At 47.5% G+C, this 13,959-nt stretch overlaps 1 protein-coding gene across 2 annotated transcripts; it reads left to right on the top strand.

The window, feature by feature from the left end:
- The first annotated feature begins 370 nt into the window (after positions 1-370).
- MORN3 (MORN repeat containing 3) lies at positions 371-13,497 on the top strand. Of its 2 annotated transcripts, XM_061466293.1 has the most exons (7): positions 371-512; positions 2,409-2,493; positions 4,965-5,120; positions 5,809-5,966; positions 7,566-7,725; positions 10,793-10,977; positions 13,347-13,497. In XM_061466293.1, the coding sequence occupies exons 3-7, from the start codon at positions 4,976-4,978 to the stop codon at positions 13,449-13,451; spliced, it is 753 nt and encodes a 250-aa protein (XP_061322277.1). In that variant the 5' UTR covers positions 371-512; positions 2,409-2,493; positions 4,965-4,975; the 3' UTR covers positions 13,452-13,497. The 2 variants fall into 2 exon arrangements, with proteins under 2 accessions (XP_061322277.1, XP_061322279.1); XM_061466295.1 differs by lacking the exon at positions 2,409-2,493 and having other exon boundaries at positions 377-512.
- The last annotated feature ends 462 nt before the right edge of the window (positions 13,498-13,959 follow it).

The following is a 13,959-nucleotide window of genomic DNA, read 5'->3' as shown; positions in this document are numbered from 1 at the left end:
ATTATTACAGACACCCACAAGACCATAATAGCAACTCCTGCTCTCTGGGACTGGGTAATGGAGAAGGGTAATGGATGTGGGAATTAGTGTCAGATTTATTCAGATTTCTCTTTTAAGCATTCTGATGTGCATTTTCAGGTGGGTTCTCCTTTGTCTTCTGACATTTGCAAGGCTGATTTCTTTGTTACCCATCAGTACTGTAATCAGTGCTTTCATTTCCAGCCTTCTGCTGCTGCACGTACTAAAAAGAACAAGCAGAGGTGAAACACTTGGTCCTTATCAGCTTTTCATATCCTGCAGATAATCCTTAACTATCAAACACACAGTTCCACAGAGTGGCGTGCGCTTAACGGCTCCGGCTCCATCCCTCGTGCTCCCCATGTACCACCACATCCATCTCCATCCGCAGCCGCAATCCAGCCGCTCCCATGACCCTTCGCGCAGGAGCCTGGCAGAGTTGCTATGACGACCCTGACGATACAGCCGCAGCACCCAGCCTGAACCCAGCGCAGGTCAGTGTCCATAGGGTGGCTTTTGGGGTGTGCCAGACTTGAAGGTGCTTTTCAAACTGAGCACATGGGCTTTCCCCATCGTCCGCTCCCATAGCTGCTCCGGCAGCCTGAGCTTTCCACACAGAGGCACCGCCATGAGGCCGAGGAGTGGCTGGGGGGGGTTCGGCTGCGACGGAGGCTGCCGGCAAAGGGACTCTGGCGCAGGACAATGGTGTGGTGTGGGGGTCAGTGCGTGGGGTGAACTCACCCAGGCCTGGGTAATGGTCAGGCAGAGCTGGTGCAGAGGTTGCAGGCGGGGATGCGGTGTGGTGGCAGGCAGGGTGCTGCCCCTTCTATGGAGCCAGGTGTATTCTCCATCTTGCTCTTCGTTAAGATATAAGATGGAAAAAAAGTATAGTTGTTAGATAATCACATTGCTCTGGCGTTCTGTGAAAAGACGGAAAAAAATAGGCTTCCTGCAGGCTGTGCCAACTGAAGCTGCATTTAACAGAGACCTGATGAAACTCAGAGCACTGTCTGGAGGAGGACACGGGGCTCTGTAAGATCACCCCCAAGCGCAGCGTCAGCTGCAGAAACACATGGGAGGAGCAGCCTCTAGCTGTCAGCACTGAGAGCTGCAGCCACTGCTGGGAGGTTGGAGCGACCTTGCACTGCCAGTTCTCGCTGCCAGCTTCCCCACACCCTTGCAGTGGGTGGCTAAAAACATCCAGGGTGACAAATACCAGTTACGTTATCACTTACACAAACCTGGCATCACTGTCATAAACTTGGAAAGGGATTTAGCAAACAAAGTTGGCTCCCAGCAGCCTGCAAAGCCCTGGGTGCTCAGTGTCAGCTGTGCCTTAGAGGGCATAGTGGGGTGCTGTGGCTGCCCCTGCAGCTGGGAATCATCCCTGGGGTTTTTAAATCCTAAGGTTTGAGCTAAAGAAGTGGTCAGATGCGGTGGTGGGGCGGTGATGCTCCCATCTGGATGTGGTGAGGATGTCTCTCTTCACAGCCATGAGATACTTGGGTGTCATAGACCATGTTGGGGTGAGTGCATGCAGCTGTAGTTTGGCTCTTCTGCTCCCTCAGCAAGGGGAAGTCAGAAATGAGATGAAAACATACAGCTCTCCATTCTGCAACCCCCTGGCCCTTGACAAATATTGTCAAGAGCCCCCTTCTCGAGGGGTTGCAGCGCACAGAGGTGAAGGAGGAACTTAGCAGCTGTGAGTTACATCAGAGTGATTCATGTCAGCAACTCAGGGGTCCTAGTGATCATTGCACTTTGTGTGGAGATGGAATCCCTTGTGATCATTGTGCTATGTGCAAAGGGTATGATAAGTGTCCCTGTCAATACCACAGTGAGGAGGAAGAAGAAACAGGGGAATAATTCCCCTGGGTCAACTGCAATATTGTGCAAAGAAATGTTTTGTTCATTGTTTAAATTGCATGAATGTTCTTAGAAACGGGGGGGGGGGGGGTAGGTAACTTAGAGATATGTCCTGCTACAGAAAGTTGTGAAATCTGTGTGCTGAACAAATAAACACATAAGGAGTGGAATTTATGGGGGCTAAGATGGCAGTCAGACTTGTGATAGACATAATATTTCTTCACCTGGAGACAAGACCCCAGCAACAGGTGGAGAAACCCGGGAAAAGAAGACAACAGGATTGGCTGAAGAAGCCTGGGAAAGGAAGACAACAGGATTGGCTGAAACCCAAGAAGCTCGGGAAACCAAAAAGAGACTATCCCCAGAAGTTCCCCTTGTGCGTCTCAGGCGGAGTGGAGACTCCCCGATGCACCCAGTGCTGCTTGCTTCTTGTCTCTCGATATTAATTATAATAAAAATCAATTAAAACAGATTGGCTAGATTTTTATAACACAGCTGTGATGTATCCTGTGTTTGCACTGCAGAAAGACCATCCTCTGAAGCAGGCTGCAACTCCATCATTACAAGGGACAGATCCTGACCTCGGTGCCCTCAAACCATCGTAGTCAGGTGAGCGACATGGCCAGGGGACTTCAGTTGCCAAATCCTCCTCTGCTATCGCAGACAATGCCATCCCCAAACCATCTGCTTCAAGGGCTGGCAATATGGTGGTCTTCAATTTCCCCCCTCTCCTTGAGGTTGGACAGCTAAAAGAGGAATGACCACAAGAACCCTTACCCCTCCCTGGGTCCGAGCTGACAAGCCATCACCCAGGCATGTCCCCCGCCCTTCCTGCACTCCCCCAGCCCCATGGGAAGGAGCCATGTGGGACACGCACTGCCCAACTGAGACAAGGAGGCACAAAAGTACAAAATGCAATCAGTTCTAAGTAATGTTAAGTTTGATGGCTTTGTAATGGAAAATAACTGCGGTGCTTGGAGGTAGTTGACATAGTTTCAGGCCCTTAGGGCCTCAGTACAAAAGGTGTGAGAAAAGCAGAATAGGAGGACAGGACCTGGGATGGGGAGTATCTGGGACTAGCAGATGTCCAGGATGAGAGCAGTTAAACTAACTGATAAGTAGAAGGCCAGGATGATTGCTATGTCTGTAATGTTAATTAAGCTTGTTGGGAAAAGTAAACGACCCTTAAAGACCACCACATTTTTGTATGCATGCCGGAAACCTTTTGGAAAATGATGTAATAGGCTCAGTAACCATATAAGGATGACCTGTATAGCAATTCGGGGACACACGTTAGGAGGAGCTATCCCCCGTGTCTCCCGGCGCCGCAATAAAGAATACCTGCTTGTCAACTTGAAACTCCGTTGGCGAGTTTGTTCCTGGAGTCTTCTCCGAATCACAACTCAGCTGCGTTTTATGGGGGGGAAGGCTCATCATGGACACAGAAGTACATTTTTTAACAATGATATCCCTCCAAGTAGCTGTTGAATGACCATTTCCACAGCCACGTGGAGAACTGAGGATGAACACAAACTGTATTTTCTTAGTTAAAACTTCTAGCTTTTCTCGCCTAGCAAGGATCCAAAAACCCCTCCTTTCCCCTCTCCTCCCAGGCTCCCATGCTTTCACCCATGCTGGCTTCACAGCACAGCAGGCATGTGAGCTCTGCTCTAAGAAAGGAGAGAAACAACAAAATCACTGGATAGATCTGTCCTGGGTTCAGCAGCAGCAGTCATTTTTCTCCTTCACTAAGAAGTGCTGGTGCAATGCTGTGTTTCCGACTTCAGTCTTGGAACAACGCTGGTAGCACCGATGTTTTCAGTTGTTGCTAAGCGATGTTTACTCCGACCCAGTACTTTCTCAATCTCCCGCTCCGCCAGGGAGGAGGGAAAGCCGGGAAGAAGCAGAGAGACCACCTGACCCAAACTAGCCTAAGTCCATCCCACTGTACGTCATGCCCCGTATATAAGCTGGGGTCGGTACCCGGAAGTGCTAGATCGCCGATAGGGTACGGTTGCGTGTCGACCGGTGGTGAGCAGTTGCTTTCTCTCCCTTTGGTGTCTTCCCTTATCATTGCTATTGTTGTTGTTGGTGGTGGTAGTAGTAGTTTTGTATTATACCTGAGTTACCGGACTGTTCTTATCTCAACCCGCGGGACTTACGTTCTGTTTTCCTCCCCATCCGTCCGGGAGTGGGGGGAGGCAGAAGTGGGGGGGAGTGAGCGAGCGACCGCGTGGTTCTGTGTTACCAGAAGCTCAGGACAGGAGGGAGAGCCGGGGAGTCAAAATCAGAGGGCATCCCACCCACCCAGCCAGCTCCAGCCAAGCTCTGGGTGTTGTCAGCCTTCATAGAAACTTACTTTTTGTGTCTACAGCCACTTTGTGGCGTTTTATGCATGGTTTGTAGGAGACCACCTCTGGCAGCTTGCTTATCCTGCCCTGGCCAAGCTGCAGCCTCGTGGTACATAGAAACATTGTGGGTTTAACCCCTCTTAACCAGATACCTGCAGGATATTTGTAGCAGTAAAAGAGGTTTAGCTACATTGCTGCTGGGCATCTGAAGTGTCCCAGCTCCTGGTGGCCCCAGGGACACTGGCAACTCTCTGACCTGCTCCATTTCATGAATGCTTTCCAATGGCCTGAGATATTTCCTAGCAAACGAATCATTTTCCAGTTTGATTAAATGACTGCTTCTGCTTCATGCAGAGCCATTGGAGGAGCAGCCATGGGAAGGAGCCCAGCAAGGTTTCAGCTGTACAGAGGAGAGGCCGCTCTTCCCTGTGCTTCCCAAGGCGTCTGGCAGGCACAGAGATTGATACCCACCACAGACTCGACCTGCTGAGACTTATTTAAGATCTCGTAGCAGGCCAGGCTGTGCTGTGAGCCTGTTTTCAGACAGTGCTGGTTTGTACTTTGGTATCTTTAGATACCTTCTGTTTGTTCTGTTTTACTTACCCCTCCAAAACATCAGTTACTGACTTGCGTGAATATTGAAACAGAGCTCACAAATAGACTGTTCTGCTTGTACCTGACTTAGTAATTTCGAATTTATTGCTAACAACAGTTTGTTTTTCTCTCCAGCCAGGAACAATATGCCTGCTGTAAAAAAAACAAGAACTAGAGAGCCTCTCTGGCATGAACGGGACCGGAAAGCACAGAAACATGGATTAAGACATACAGTTTATGATGCAAATGGAGATAAGTACACCGGAGAATGGCAAGACAACTTGAAACATGGTAAGATGCATCATTTTGAGGAAGAGTACCAATTTAGGTGTCTTAGCCTGTTCCTAGAGGCAGGGAGTGATCAGGGTTTGTATATGCTCCTGGAAGAGCATTCATTCATGTATCTCTATATGGTTTTGATATATGTCATGGAAAAGTGTACTCAGAAATACTTCTGAATGGTAACTTGAAGAGCTTTTACATGCACTCAGAGGCAATTACTCAAAATATCTAGGTTATAATGTCTAAAAATCCTCTGCAAACACAGCAAGCTGCAGTCAGCTCCACATACCGGCATGTGCCTTGGCTGCACAGTCCCTGGAGCTCTCCTGGTTCCTGACTTGGCTACAGGAATATTCATGTATCCTCAAGCTGTGGCAGGTTCTGCAGGAGACAGAGAAGGGGAAAGAGGCCCTGACCGAGCCCTGAGTGCCAGAGCAGGACAGGCTTGTTTACAGGCAGTAAATTGAGGTTTGGAAAGATTTAAGTGCATTCAGCAAAGGACACACAGGAAGCCCCTGATCAAGATTAATGATGGTTCCAACTTGGGAAGCTAAACCTAATCCCAGACCTAAACCTGTCTTGGTTCAGGGAGTGCTGCCTCGACTGGGATGGAACTGTAGGAAGGCAGCCCTGTAATCCCTTCTCCTAACAATCCCTTCTCATAACAATCCCATTGTTCTACTTGTTTGGTAAATAGGCAAAGGCATCCAGAAATGGAAAAGCACTGGAGCTATTTACAGCGGTGACTGGAAGTTTGGGAAGCGCGATGGTTATGGCTCATACAGCATTCCTGACCCTGTAACCAAGCAATACAAGAGGGTGTACACAGGCTGGTGGGAAAACGACCAAAAATGTGTAAGTGATATTTCCTGTGCATGCCAGTGCTGAAGCAGTGTTCCCCAAAACATGGGGAAGAGGCAGGTGCACATGTCCAAAAAGATCACGTAAAATACTAATTTTTCCAATACTGAGGCTGAATTGAGGGGGGTTGGCTAAATAAATGGGTGGGAAAAAAGGAAATGAAAGCAAGAGTAAAAGCTCTGGTCTTTAAGCCCTCTTTCCCTGCCCTCCCCAACTCACTGCTCCTGCTGTTACTCGTTTCTCCATGTCGGATGCTGCAAGAGCTGCACTGTGTCCCACGTCTGGCAGTAGGGAAGCATCAGCGTGTCTCCAGGTAGAAGCTATGGGAACAGCCTTTCCTCCAGGCTTGGGTTTTCTTTAAATCTTAGTCTGAACCTACAGAAAGCTCAGGAAGCTTCAGGAGTAAATATCCATCATTCATAAACAGCCAAGTGTGGCTGAGAACACACCATTGCCCTCTGTGTCCCCACTGGAGGGGAGCTCATCCCACCCATCCCTGGTGATCAGGCTACAGCCCCAACCTCTCTCCAGCTACCAAAGAGCAGTGATCACTGCTCAGACTCTCCTGAAGCCTGGACAAGCAGGATAAGAGGTTTCATATTCCATATCTTAACCCTCCCCACCCATCCCTTTCATTCCTCTCATCCTTGAAGCAGTTGGAGGAACCTGTGTTATAAGTGCTGCAGGAAAATGTACCTTTTACAGCACATTAGACAAATAACATGAGTTCTTTTGGAAAATAAGCCTGTCACATAAATCACTTTTTTTTTTAAAGGGAACATAATGAGGAAGTCATCTGGTAAAATAACTGCAATCTCGTGCAAAATCCTTGTAGGAATGATACTTGTGTTCACCTTTGTGTCTGCTCTTAAAACCGTAGCCTTCTAATTGGCATGCAGCTCTATAGCTCCAGTCTCTTGTAATATCACAGGGTATATTCATTGCTGTGATGCTGCCTGCCCCGTGGTGCCTGGCCTGGCTTGGGGGAGCCACACATGGCAGTGCTGCCTGAGCTGGCTGGTCACACCACAGGCAGCCTTCAGGCCTGGCTCTAGTTCCTTGGGAAGTAGGAAGCAAAGTGAGGGGCTCTTTAGGACATTACTGCTTTGGAGGGTACAGATGGAGGAGATGGTAAGAGAACTTTGGTGTGCCCAGCGCCAGGGGAAGGAGTTGCCTGGCCTGGGACACACCAGGCAGTAGCAAGCCTGGTGTGTCCCAGTAGGAAATGAAGGTTGAAAGGCATGAGCTCCCCATGTTGAGAGTTTCTTTTTAATGCGGCCTATCCCAGGCCAGTTTACATGCTAGCAGAACTTGCTTTTAGCTAAATATTAGTGGCAATTGTGTCAATAATAACACAATGAGATATAAACCTGTGGTTTTGTCATGGGAATAAAACCACTTGCCCCAAAAATCCCATACCACCACCTCTTGTTTCCTTCAACACAAGACCAGCCACCCAGCTGGGCTGCCAGCAGCCATGTGACAGAGCAACAAGCACAGGAGTAGTGTATCAAGACAGTGATAATCCCGAAATTGAACACCAACTCTGTCAATACAGAGGATCCTAATAGTTATATCTGTGCTGATTTCCAGGGCTATGGGCTGATGATCTACCCCAATGGGGAGCGCTATGAGGGTGAGTGGAGTGCTGAACTGAGGAGTGGCTGGGGACGGATGAATTACCTGAATGGATCTGTCTATGAGGGACAATGGCTCTTGGACAAGCCCCACGGGCAGGGAACGCTGCATCTAGGTAAGTACCAATCGTCCTCACCCCAGGAATCTGCCTGCTCCCTGCTGTTCTCTCTGCCATCCGGATTTCTGTATGCTACATCACATCTCCTGCTGCAGCCTTGCACCAGGGTTGTGCCTGCTCCATGTTGTATTTTCCTCCTGGGTTGAGGCATGGCAAGCTGCACAAGGGCCAGCTCAAGCCCACATGCCTGAAAGCTTGGTTTTGCTGTGATTTACATTTAAATGACCGGGATGCTTAGGGTTAGAGATAACGTACTGTTAAGGCAAAGAAATCTCTCTTTTCAAGCCAGGTACTTTGCCAGACATGCTTTCTAACTGGTGCATACCAAAGAGTCCAGTTTCCAGCGTAGAAAAAAAAAAAGTTTTCTTTCTGAGTTCACTCCATCCCCTCTCTTACTTCCAACACTGGCTCATGTTGAGTGAACTCAGGGGTTTCAGGGTGATTCAGAGAAAACTCCAGGAACAAACTCGCCAACAGAGTTTCAAGTTGATGAGCAGGTATTCTATATTGCTGCCCCGGGAGACACGGCAGATAGCTCCTCCTAACGTGTGTCCCCGTATTGCTATACAGGTCATCCTTATATGGTCACTGGGCATACACATGATTTACATCATTTTCCAGAAAGTTTCCCGCGTGCATACAAAAATGTGATGGTGGCCTTTAAGGGTCCTTTACTTTTCCCACCAATCTTCATAACCAGCATCATTAACGTTACAGATGTAGCAATTACCTTGTCCTTCTACTCATCAGCTAGTTTAACTGCTCCCATCCTGGACATCTGCTAGTCCTGGATACACCCCAGTAGATGTTTACACCAGCTTAATGGGTTTATTAACACCACGAACATAGCAATCACCCTGTCCTTCTACTTACCAGTTAGTTTTACTGTGCCCATCCTGGACATCTGCTAGTCCCAGATACTCCCCAGGTCCTGTTTTTCTATTCTGCTTTTCTTACACCTTTTGTACTAAGGTCCTAAGTACCTGAAATTATGTCAACTACCTTCAAGCACTGCAGTTGTTTTCCATTGCAAAGCCATCAAACTTAACATTACTTGGAACTGATTGCATTTTGTGCTTTTGTGCCTCCTTGTCTCAAGGAGTACACAGTCCCTTCCCAGAAATAACACTGAGCACATTACAGATTGGGAATGTTGGGGCTATCTCAGCATAAAAATAGGAATTTGGAGTTTTTTTCCCTCCCCTTATTTTGCATGGAGTTTAACACATTTTTCCTGCAAAGAAAGCCAAGAATCCCAATCCTCTGTAATACCAAGCTCAGCATTCCAGGGACATTTGGATAAATATTCTCTTATTATTCATCTATACTATTTTTTGCTTGAAAGTGATCTCAAGGCTGGTAATTACCTAAGCAAAGCAGCTGGGAGGAATGAGCACGACCTTGACTGCACATCACAGGCATGAATGTGTTCTCTCTGCTGACTGTAAAGTCACTTCGGACTGATGGCTCATCCAGATGAAGTCAGCACCCACTTCCGGGGGTCACTCCTTCCACTGATCTGCTTTGTTCCCATCAAAGTCATTGCTATAACCTTAAAACCCCTGCAGGCTGAGCTGCAGCTGATGAACAATTTCAGAGCCTGGTTGCCTCCAGCATAGCCTGGAGCCACTTACAAGCTAGATTCCTTTTGGTTAAAATTAGCCAGAGCAATTATTTCATACCCACAACTTCAATATATTCAGCTCAGCCTGCTGGAAGTGTGCCCACGTGCCTGCAGCTTTGAGATGTTGAAAGGAACCGAGTTCCTTCAGCGGAGGTCATGATGAGCTGCAGCTCAAGATTGAATTGCTTACAGTGGCAGCGTGCCTGGCGAGGGTGAGCTTGGCTGGGAGCGCTGCTCTGCTACAGACCAGTGCCAAATGGCTTTTAAACCAGAACATTGCACATCAGCAGGGATCTCAGTAGAGAGCAATGCAGCTCTTGGATGCTCTAGGAGGAGAGTGGAGGGGGCAGGCAGGTGCCATGGTGCAGCCAGGGCATTCAGTGGTCCCTCCATCATAGCCAGGTCTGTGATTTTGGTGGTGTCCGAGATGTCAGTGGCTGGAGAACAGAAGTTGCTCCCATCAGTGGGCAGGGCAGGTTGGTGTTGCACATAAGCACATCACCAGATCCAAGCTGAAGATAACCACTGCCATGGCTCCAGCCTGTAAACCAGCTCCTGCCTGAGGAGCCTGGCAGTCCCCAGCTACCTCTGTGGCACTGTGTGGGGTGCCCTGATATTTTGGCCAGCTCTTGCCACAAAGAATGGCCAAGTTCAGCTAAGACCCACAGATCTTTCCACTAAACAACTCAGTCAGAAATCCCCATGGTTTTTGGCTTAGAAACACTGTATGTAGAAGAAGGGGACAGCAGAGGACTCTCATAGTGACAACAAGGTGGCCTGGATGTATCCCAAGCCAAAACATTACCATGGCTGTGGTGACCCTTCTCAACCAGCATCCTGGAGAGCAGCACAGAGCCTTAAAAAATCCTTTCTCAACTTGCAGGAAAATACTGAGAAAGCTGGAAAAAGAGCCTGTAACTGATTGCCTGAACCATTCAGACACTCAGCAGTTCTTGCCCTGTAATTCATTGAGGAAAAACATAGCTACAAGTATTCTTTGAAATCAAGATTATTTTGACTGGACAACAGTCAGACAGTGCTGCTGTTCCATGCCCAGACAAGCAAACCTTTTCAAGCCACAGATCCTGCATGATTTGTTGCAGTGACAAACCTAAAACTTACATCCTATAATTTCCCATGCTGTAAAGAGTGACTCAGTGACTACTCCCTTACCCTGAGCTCCATATATCAGCAAAAAAATTCTATCACTGTGAGAAGAACAAAGCAAGCGAACACAGTTTGTGTGCCAAGCAGGCAAGTGTGGGCTCCTTCCACAGCCTTTCCTCCCTCAGTGGCCCAGCAAATAGAGCCCCCTTAAAGTTACTAAGAGGAGCTAAGCACATTTCCTCTTCTGTCCATTCCCTGTGTTGGTCGATTTTGCTTGTAGCCTTTTAAAGAAATGGTGCAAATTTCATGGTCTGTTCATGTATTTAATTGCAGCCAATGAACATCGGTACGAAGGAAGCTGGAAAAATGGAAAAAAGCATGGCCCAGGGATATATTTCTACTTGGATAAGGGGCAGCTGTTGGAAGGTATCTGGAAATCAGATAGGCCAAAATGTGGACTTGTGATTGACTTCAACAAAGATGAAGCTCCTGCCCCTACTCAATATCCAATCCCAAAGGTAATTGGAAATCTTGGTTTTGCTGGTGATGTTGCATTCCTGAGTGCTTGGGTAAGCTCTCCAGGTAGCATTTCACTCTTCAAGTGAGTGCTCCCATGGGATTCCCAGCTCACGGGGCGTGTGCTCAGTGTCTTTTGGCCAGCAATGTCCTAAATTGCCCTGTAGGGACAACAACTCATCAGCCACTGCTGGAGCCTCCCACTCACCTACATCTGAAAAAATGCAGTTCTCATGCACCAGAACTGCTTAGAGACTTGGAGCAGCACAAAGGAAACAGGGACAATAGAGGCAGAGACAATAGTGGGATTTACGTCAAATCCAGATGGTTTCAGCAAGCCAAAGTGCTAAAGCCAACGAAACCAAGCTGAAATGTGTGTGGCTGCAATGCCAGTGTCAGCCGTTTCCTTTACCTGGGCTAGTCAGGGGCTCACCCACATCCAGCAGCCCCATGGCTAGAGAGGTGCATGTAGCTGCCCACCTTACCCCAAGGTCACATCTCAGCCGGGTGTCTGAGAGCCAACAGCCTCCACTCCCCTTTTCCCTTAAGGCTGACAGGGGCTGTAGAGGAAGAGCTGGTCCTGTCTCCTCCCAGTAAGGCATGCGGCATGCTGGGCCATCACACCACTTTGGTGCAGGAATGAGAGGATTAGGAGAGCCTATCCCCAGCTCCATGCCCTCAGAGGAGAGCAGGGACTGGGATCAGTATGGAACAGACAGGGGAGGGGTCCAAGTAGCCAGAAGTCTCAGCTTCAGTGCCCACAGCCTGTGCTGCACATGTGAAACAGGCTTTATATTCCAAGGGATAGTTACTGCAGGATATAGGTGGGGAAGCTCCTCTTTGCTTAGAGCCAAGCAGAACCTCACTGGATAACCAGGACACAGTCCATAACACAGGGAATGGCACAGCCCCATGGCAGGTAAAAGCTGCCTCCCTTCCTCATCTGCTCCAGGAACAAGGTTGTTGCAGATGATACTGAGCACACACAGGCTGTGAAAAGCTTAGAGCTGTTACATCTACCCTTCTTTTTTCAAGACTGGTTTCTATAGCAAGGGCCCTTTGAGCACAGGCATTTTTGACAAGCCAACTAATCCTGTAAGTACTAGGCACACCCACAGCAGCACAGAATAACAAACACCAAATATTCACTGGGGAGAAAACAATCTCTGTTTTGCAAAAAGAGTGAAAAGAGCAGTACTTTTGCAGCTAAAAATATGTATCTGATAAGATTTGTTAAAGGTCACCCAAGAACTGCCTCAACAACCCACCAAACAGCCTGGGAGGGGTCAGTATTTTGCCAAGGCAGGATGCTCAACCCCAGCTGTTTATTTAACTCCACAGAGACCAAGTTATGACCCACTTCTGCTCTCTAAGCAAAAAGAAAGCATCAGCTTTCACGGCCGTTATTGAGCTTTCCAGGGGAAGAGATTTATTGATTTCAGAATATGAAGGAAGTAACAGATAAAAGAAGGATAATTGACTTCAGATTTTCATAAACCTTTTGTTAAATTACTGTCACAAGCAGCTGTTAAAGAATGAGTAGGGCCAATGTTAGAAACTGCCCACATCAGACATGCACTAAATAGCTTTTGCCTGCAAGAGGCCAAGGTGAGGATTTGAGCTTCTTCATGGGAGAAGCATCAGTGTGTCCCCTCATCTGGAGGAAAAGGGAGCAGAGGGGGATGCACAGGACAGAAAATGCCTGAAAACTAGAGGGCAAATGTCATCAGTTTTGAAGGAATCCAGTGCATAGATGATGGGGTTGCATCAAGGCAGAATTTAAACATGACTGCAGAGATGGGGAAAGACACAACATGGTGGACTTGGGATATTTGCTCTTGTAATTACTGAAGCCAAGGCTTCAGAAAGCCTAACAACATCAGTAAGAAACCTGGACATCTTCCACCTGAAAGACCACCATTCACACGAACCCCTCAGAAAGCATCAGGATATAGAAGCAGGTCGGAGTGAGATGACACATTGCCCCCAGGGCTTTGGCATTTCCCCCTCAAGAATCTACATCCAGTCACAGTCTGGTTACTCGATTCCAGGCTCTTGCTTTAACAGGAGCCTTAACACTCACTTGGGTGACTGTAATCACCTTTTGAAACTATAAGGGCGAAGAATATATCTTTTGTTAAAGGAGACTCAGTCCCCTTCACACAGAGCTATTCCAAGAAGATGAAGTGATGTTCAGCATGCCAATAAAATTAGGGAAGTGTAGCATGCTTCTAGAACAGCAACTGAAAGGCAGCAATAAAAAATCCTAATACATGGGAGCTTCTCTGTTGCTGCTCGAGTAATCAAGATCTATAAAACCTTACGCTTCTTCAATTACACTGCATAAATGATTTGTATTCTTTCTATTCAGATCGAACTGGCTGATCCAGATGGTGTTTTAGAAGAAGCCCAGGCAATGTTTGACGACAGCCAAGATGAAGAACCGGATGCTGAAGGAAAAGAAGAAGATGCATAATAAGAACACAATTAGGAGTGAGTTGCTCAAACAAGCCTCAGATCCACAGTGTGATGTATTGTGTCTTCGTTTCCCCTACTTTTCCCTCAAGGCTGCTCATGTAGAGTCATAGAATGGGTTAGGTTGGAAAGGACCTTAAGATCATCTGCTTCCAATCTGACATGGGCTTAGCTCAGAAGCCTCCCACTCCCCCTTATTTTGGAAAGGAAAAGGTAACTCTTTTCCCATCACCTCTGTAAAGAAATCACACTCCTGTTGGGACCAAGGTCTTTCACATTAACCTCTAAGCAGCAAGGTCTCTGTTATACGCTATAAAAGAAAAGCTCTACAAAAGTACAGGCAAGTAATTCTCCCCTCCTGCTCCCCCCAAACTTGTCCTGATATATACCTCTGACCCAAAGTTGTAACGAACCATGTTTTCATTAATATAATTTTATTAATATCATTTTACGTGCTCTCTCTCTGCATTTTCCATAACATTCCCCTTGGTTTCCTCCCTAACCTACAA

Source organism: Pezoporus flaviventris, unplaced genomic scaffold (genome assembly GCF_033815535.1).
Source record: "Pezoporus flaviventris isolate CSIRO_AGI_PZ_B2104156 unplaced genomic scaffold, CSIRO_AGI_Pfla_v1 ptg000041l, whole genome shotgun sequence".
In the NCBI taxonomy this organism is placed as follows: Eukaryota; Metazoa; Chordata; class Aves; order Psittaciformes; family Psittacidae; genus Pezoporus; species Pezoporus flaviventris.
This window is presented reverse-complemented; position numbering and strand designations above follow the sequence as displayed.

What these genes read in the sequence shown, in the direction of transcription:
- MORN3 (XM_061466293.1), top strand. Translation starts at nt 4,976, where the DNA reads ATGCCTGCTGTAAAAAAAACAAGAACTAGAGAGCCTCTCTGGCATGAA. An exon ending in GCAAGACAACTTGAAACATG is followed by an intron (nt 5,121 to 5,808) that starts GTAAGATGCATC and finishes TTTGGTAAATAG; the next exon opens with GCAAAGGCATCCAGAAATGG. An exon ending in GGGAAAACGACCAAAAATGT is followed by an intron (nt 5,967 to 7,565) that starts GTAAGTGATATT and finishes GCTGATTTCCAG; the next exon opens with GGCTATGGGCTGATGATCTA.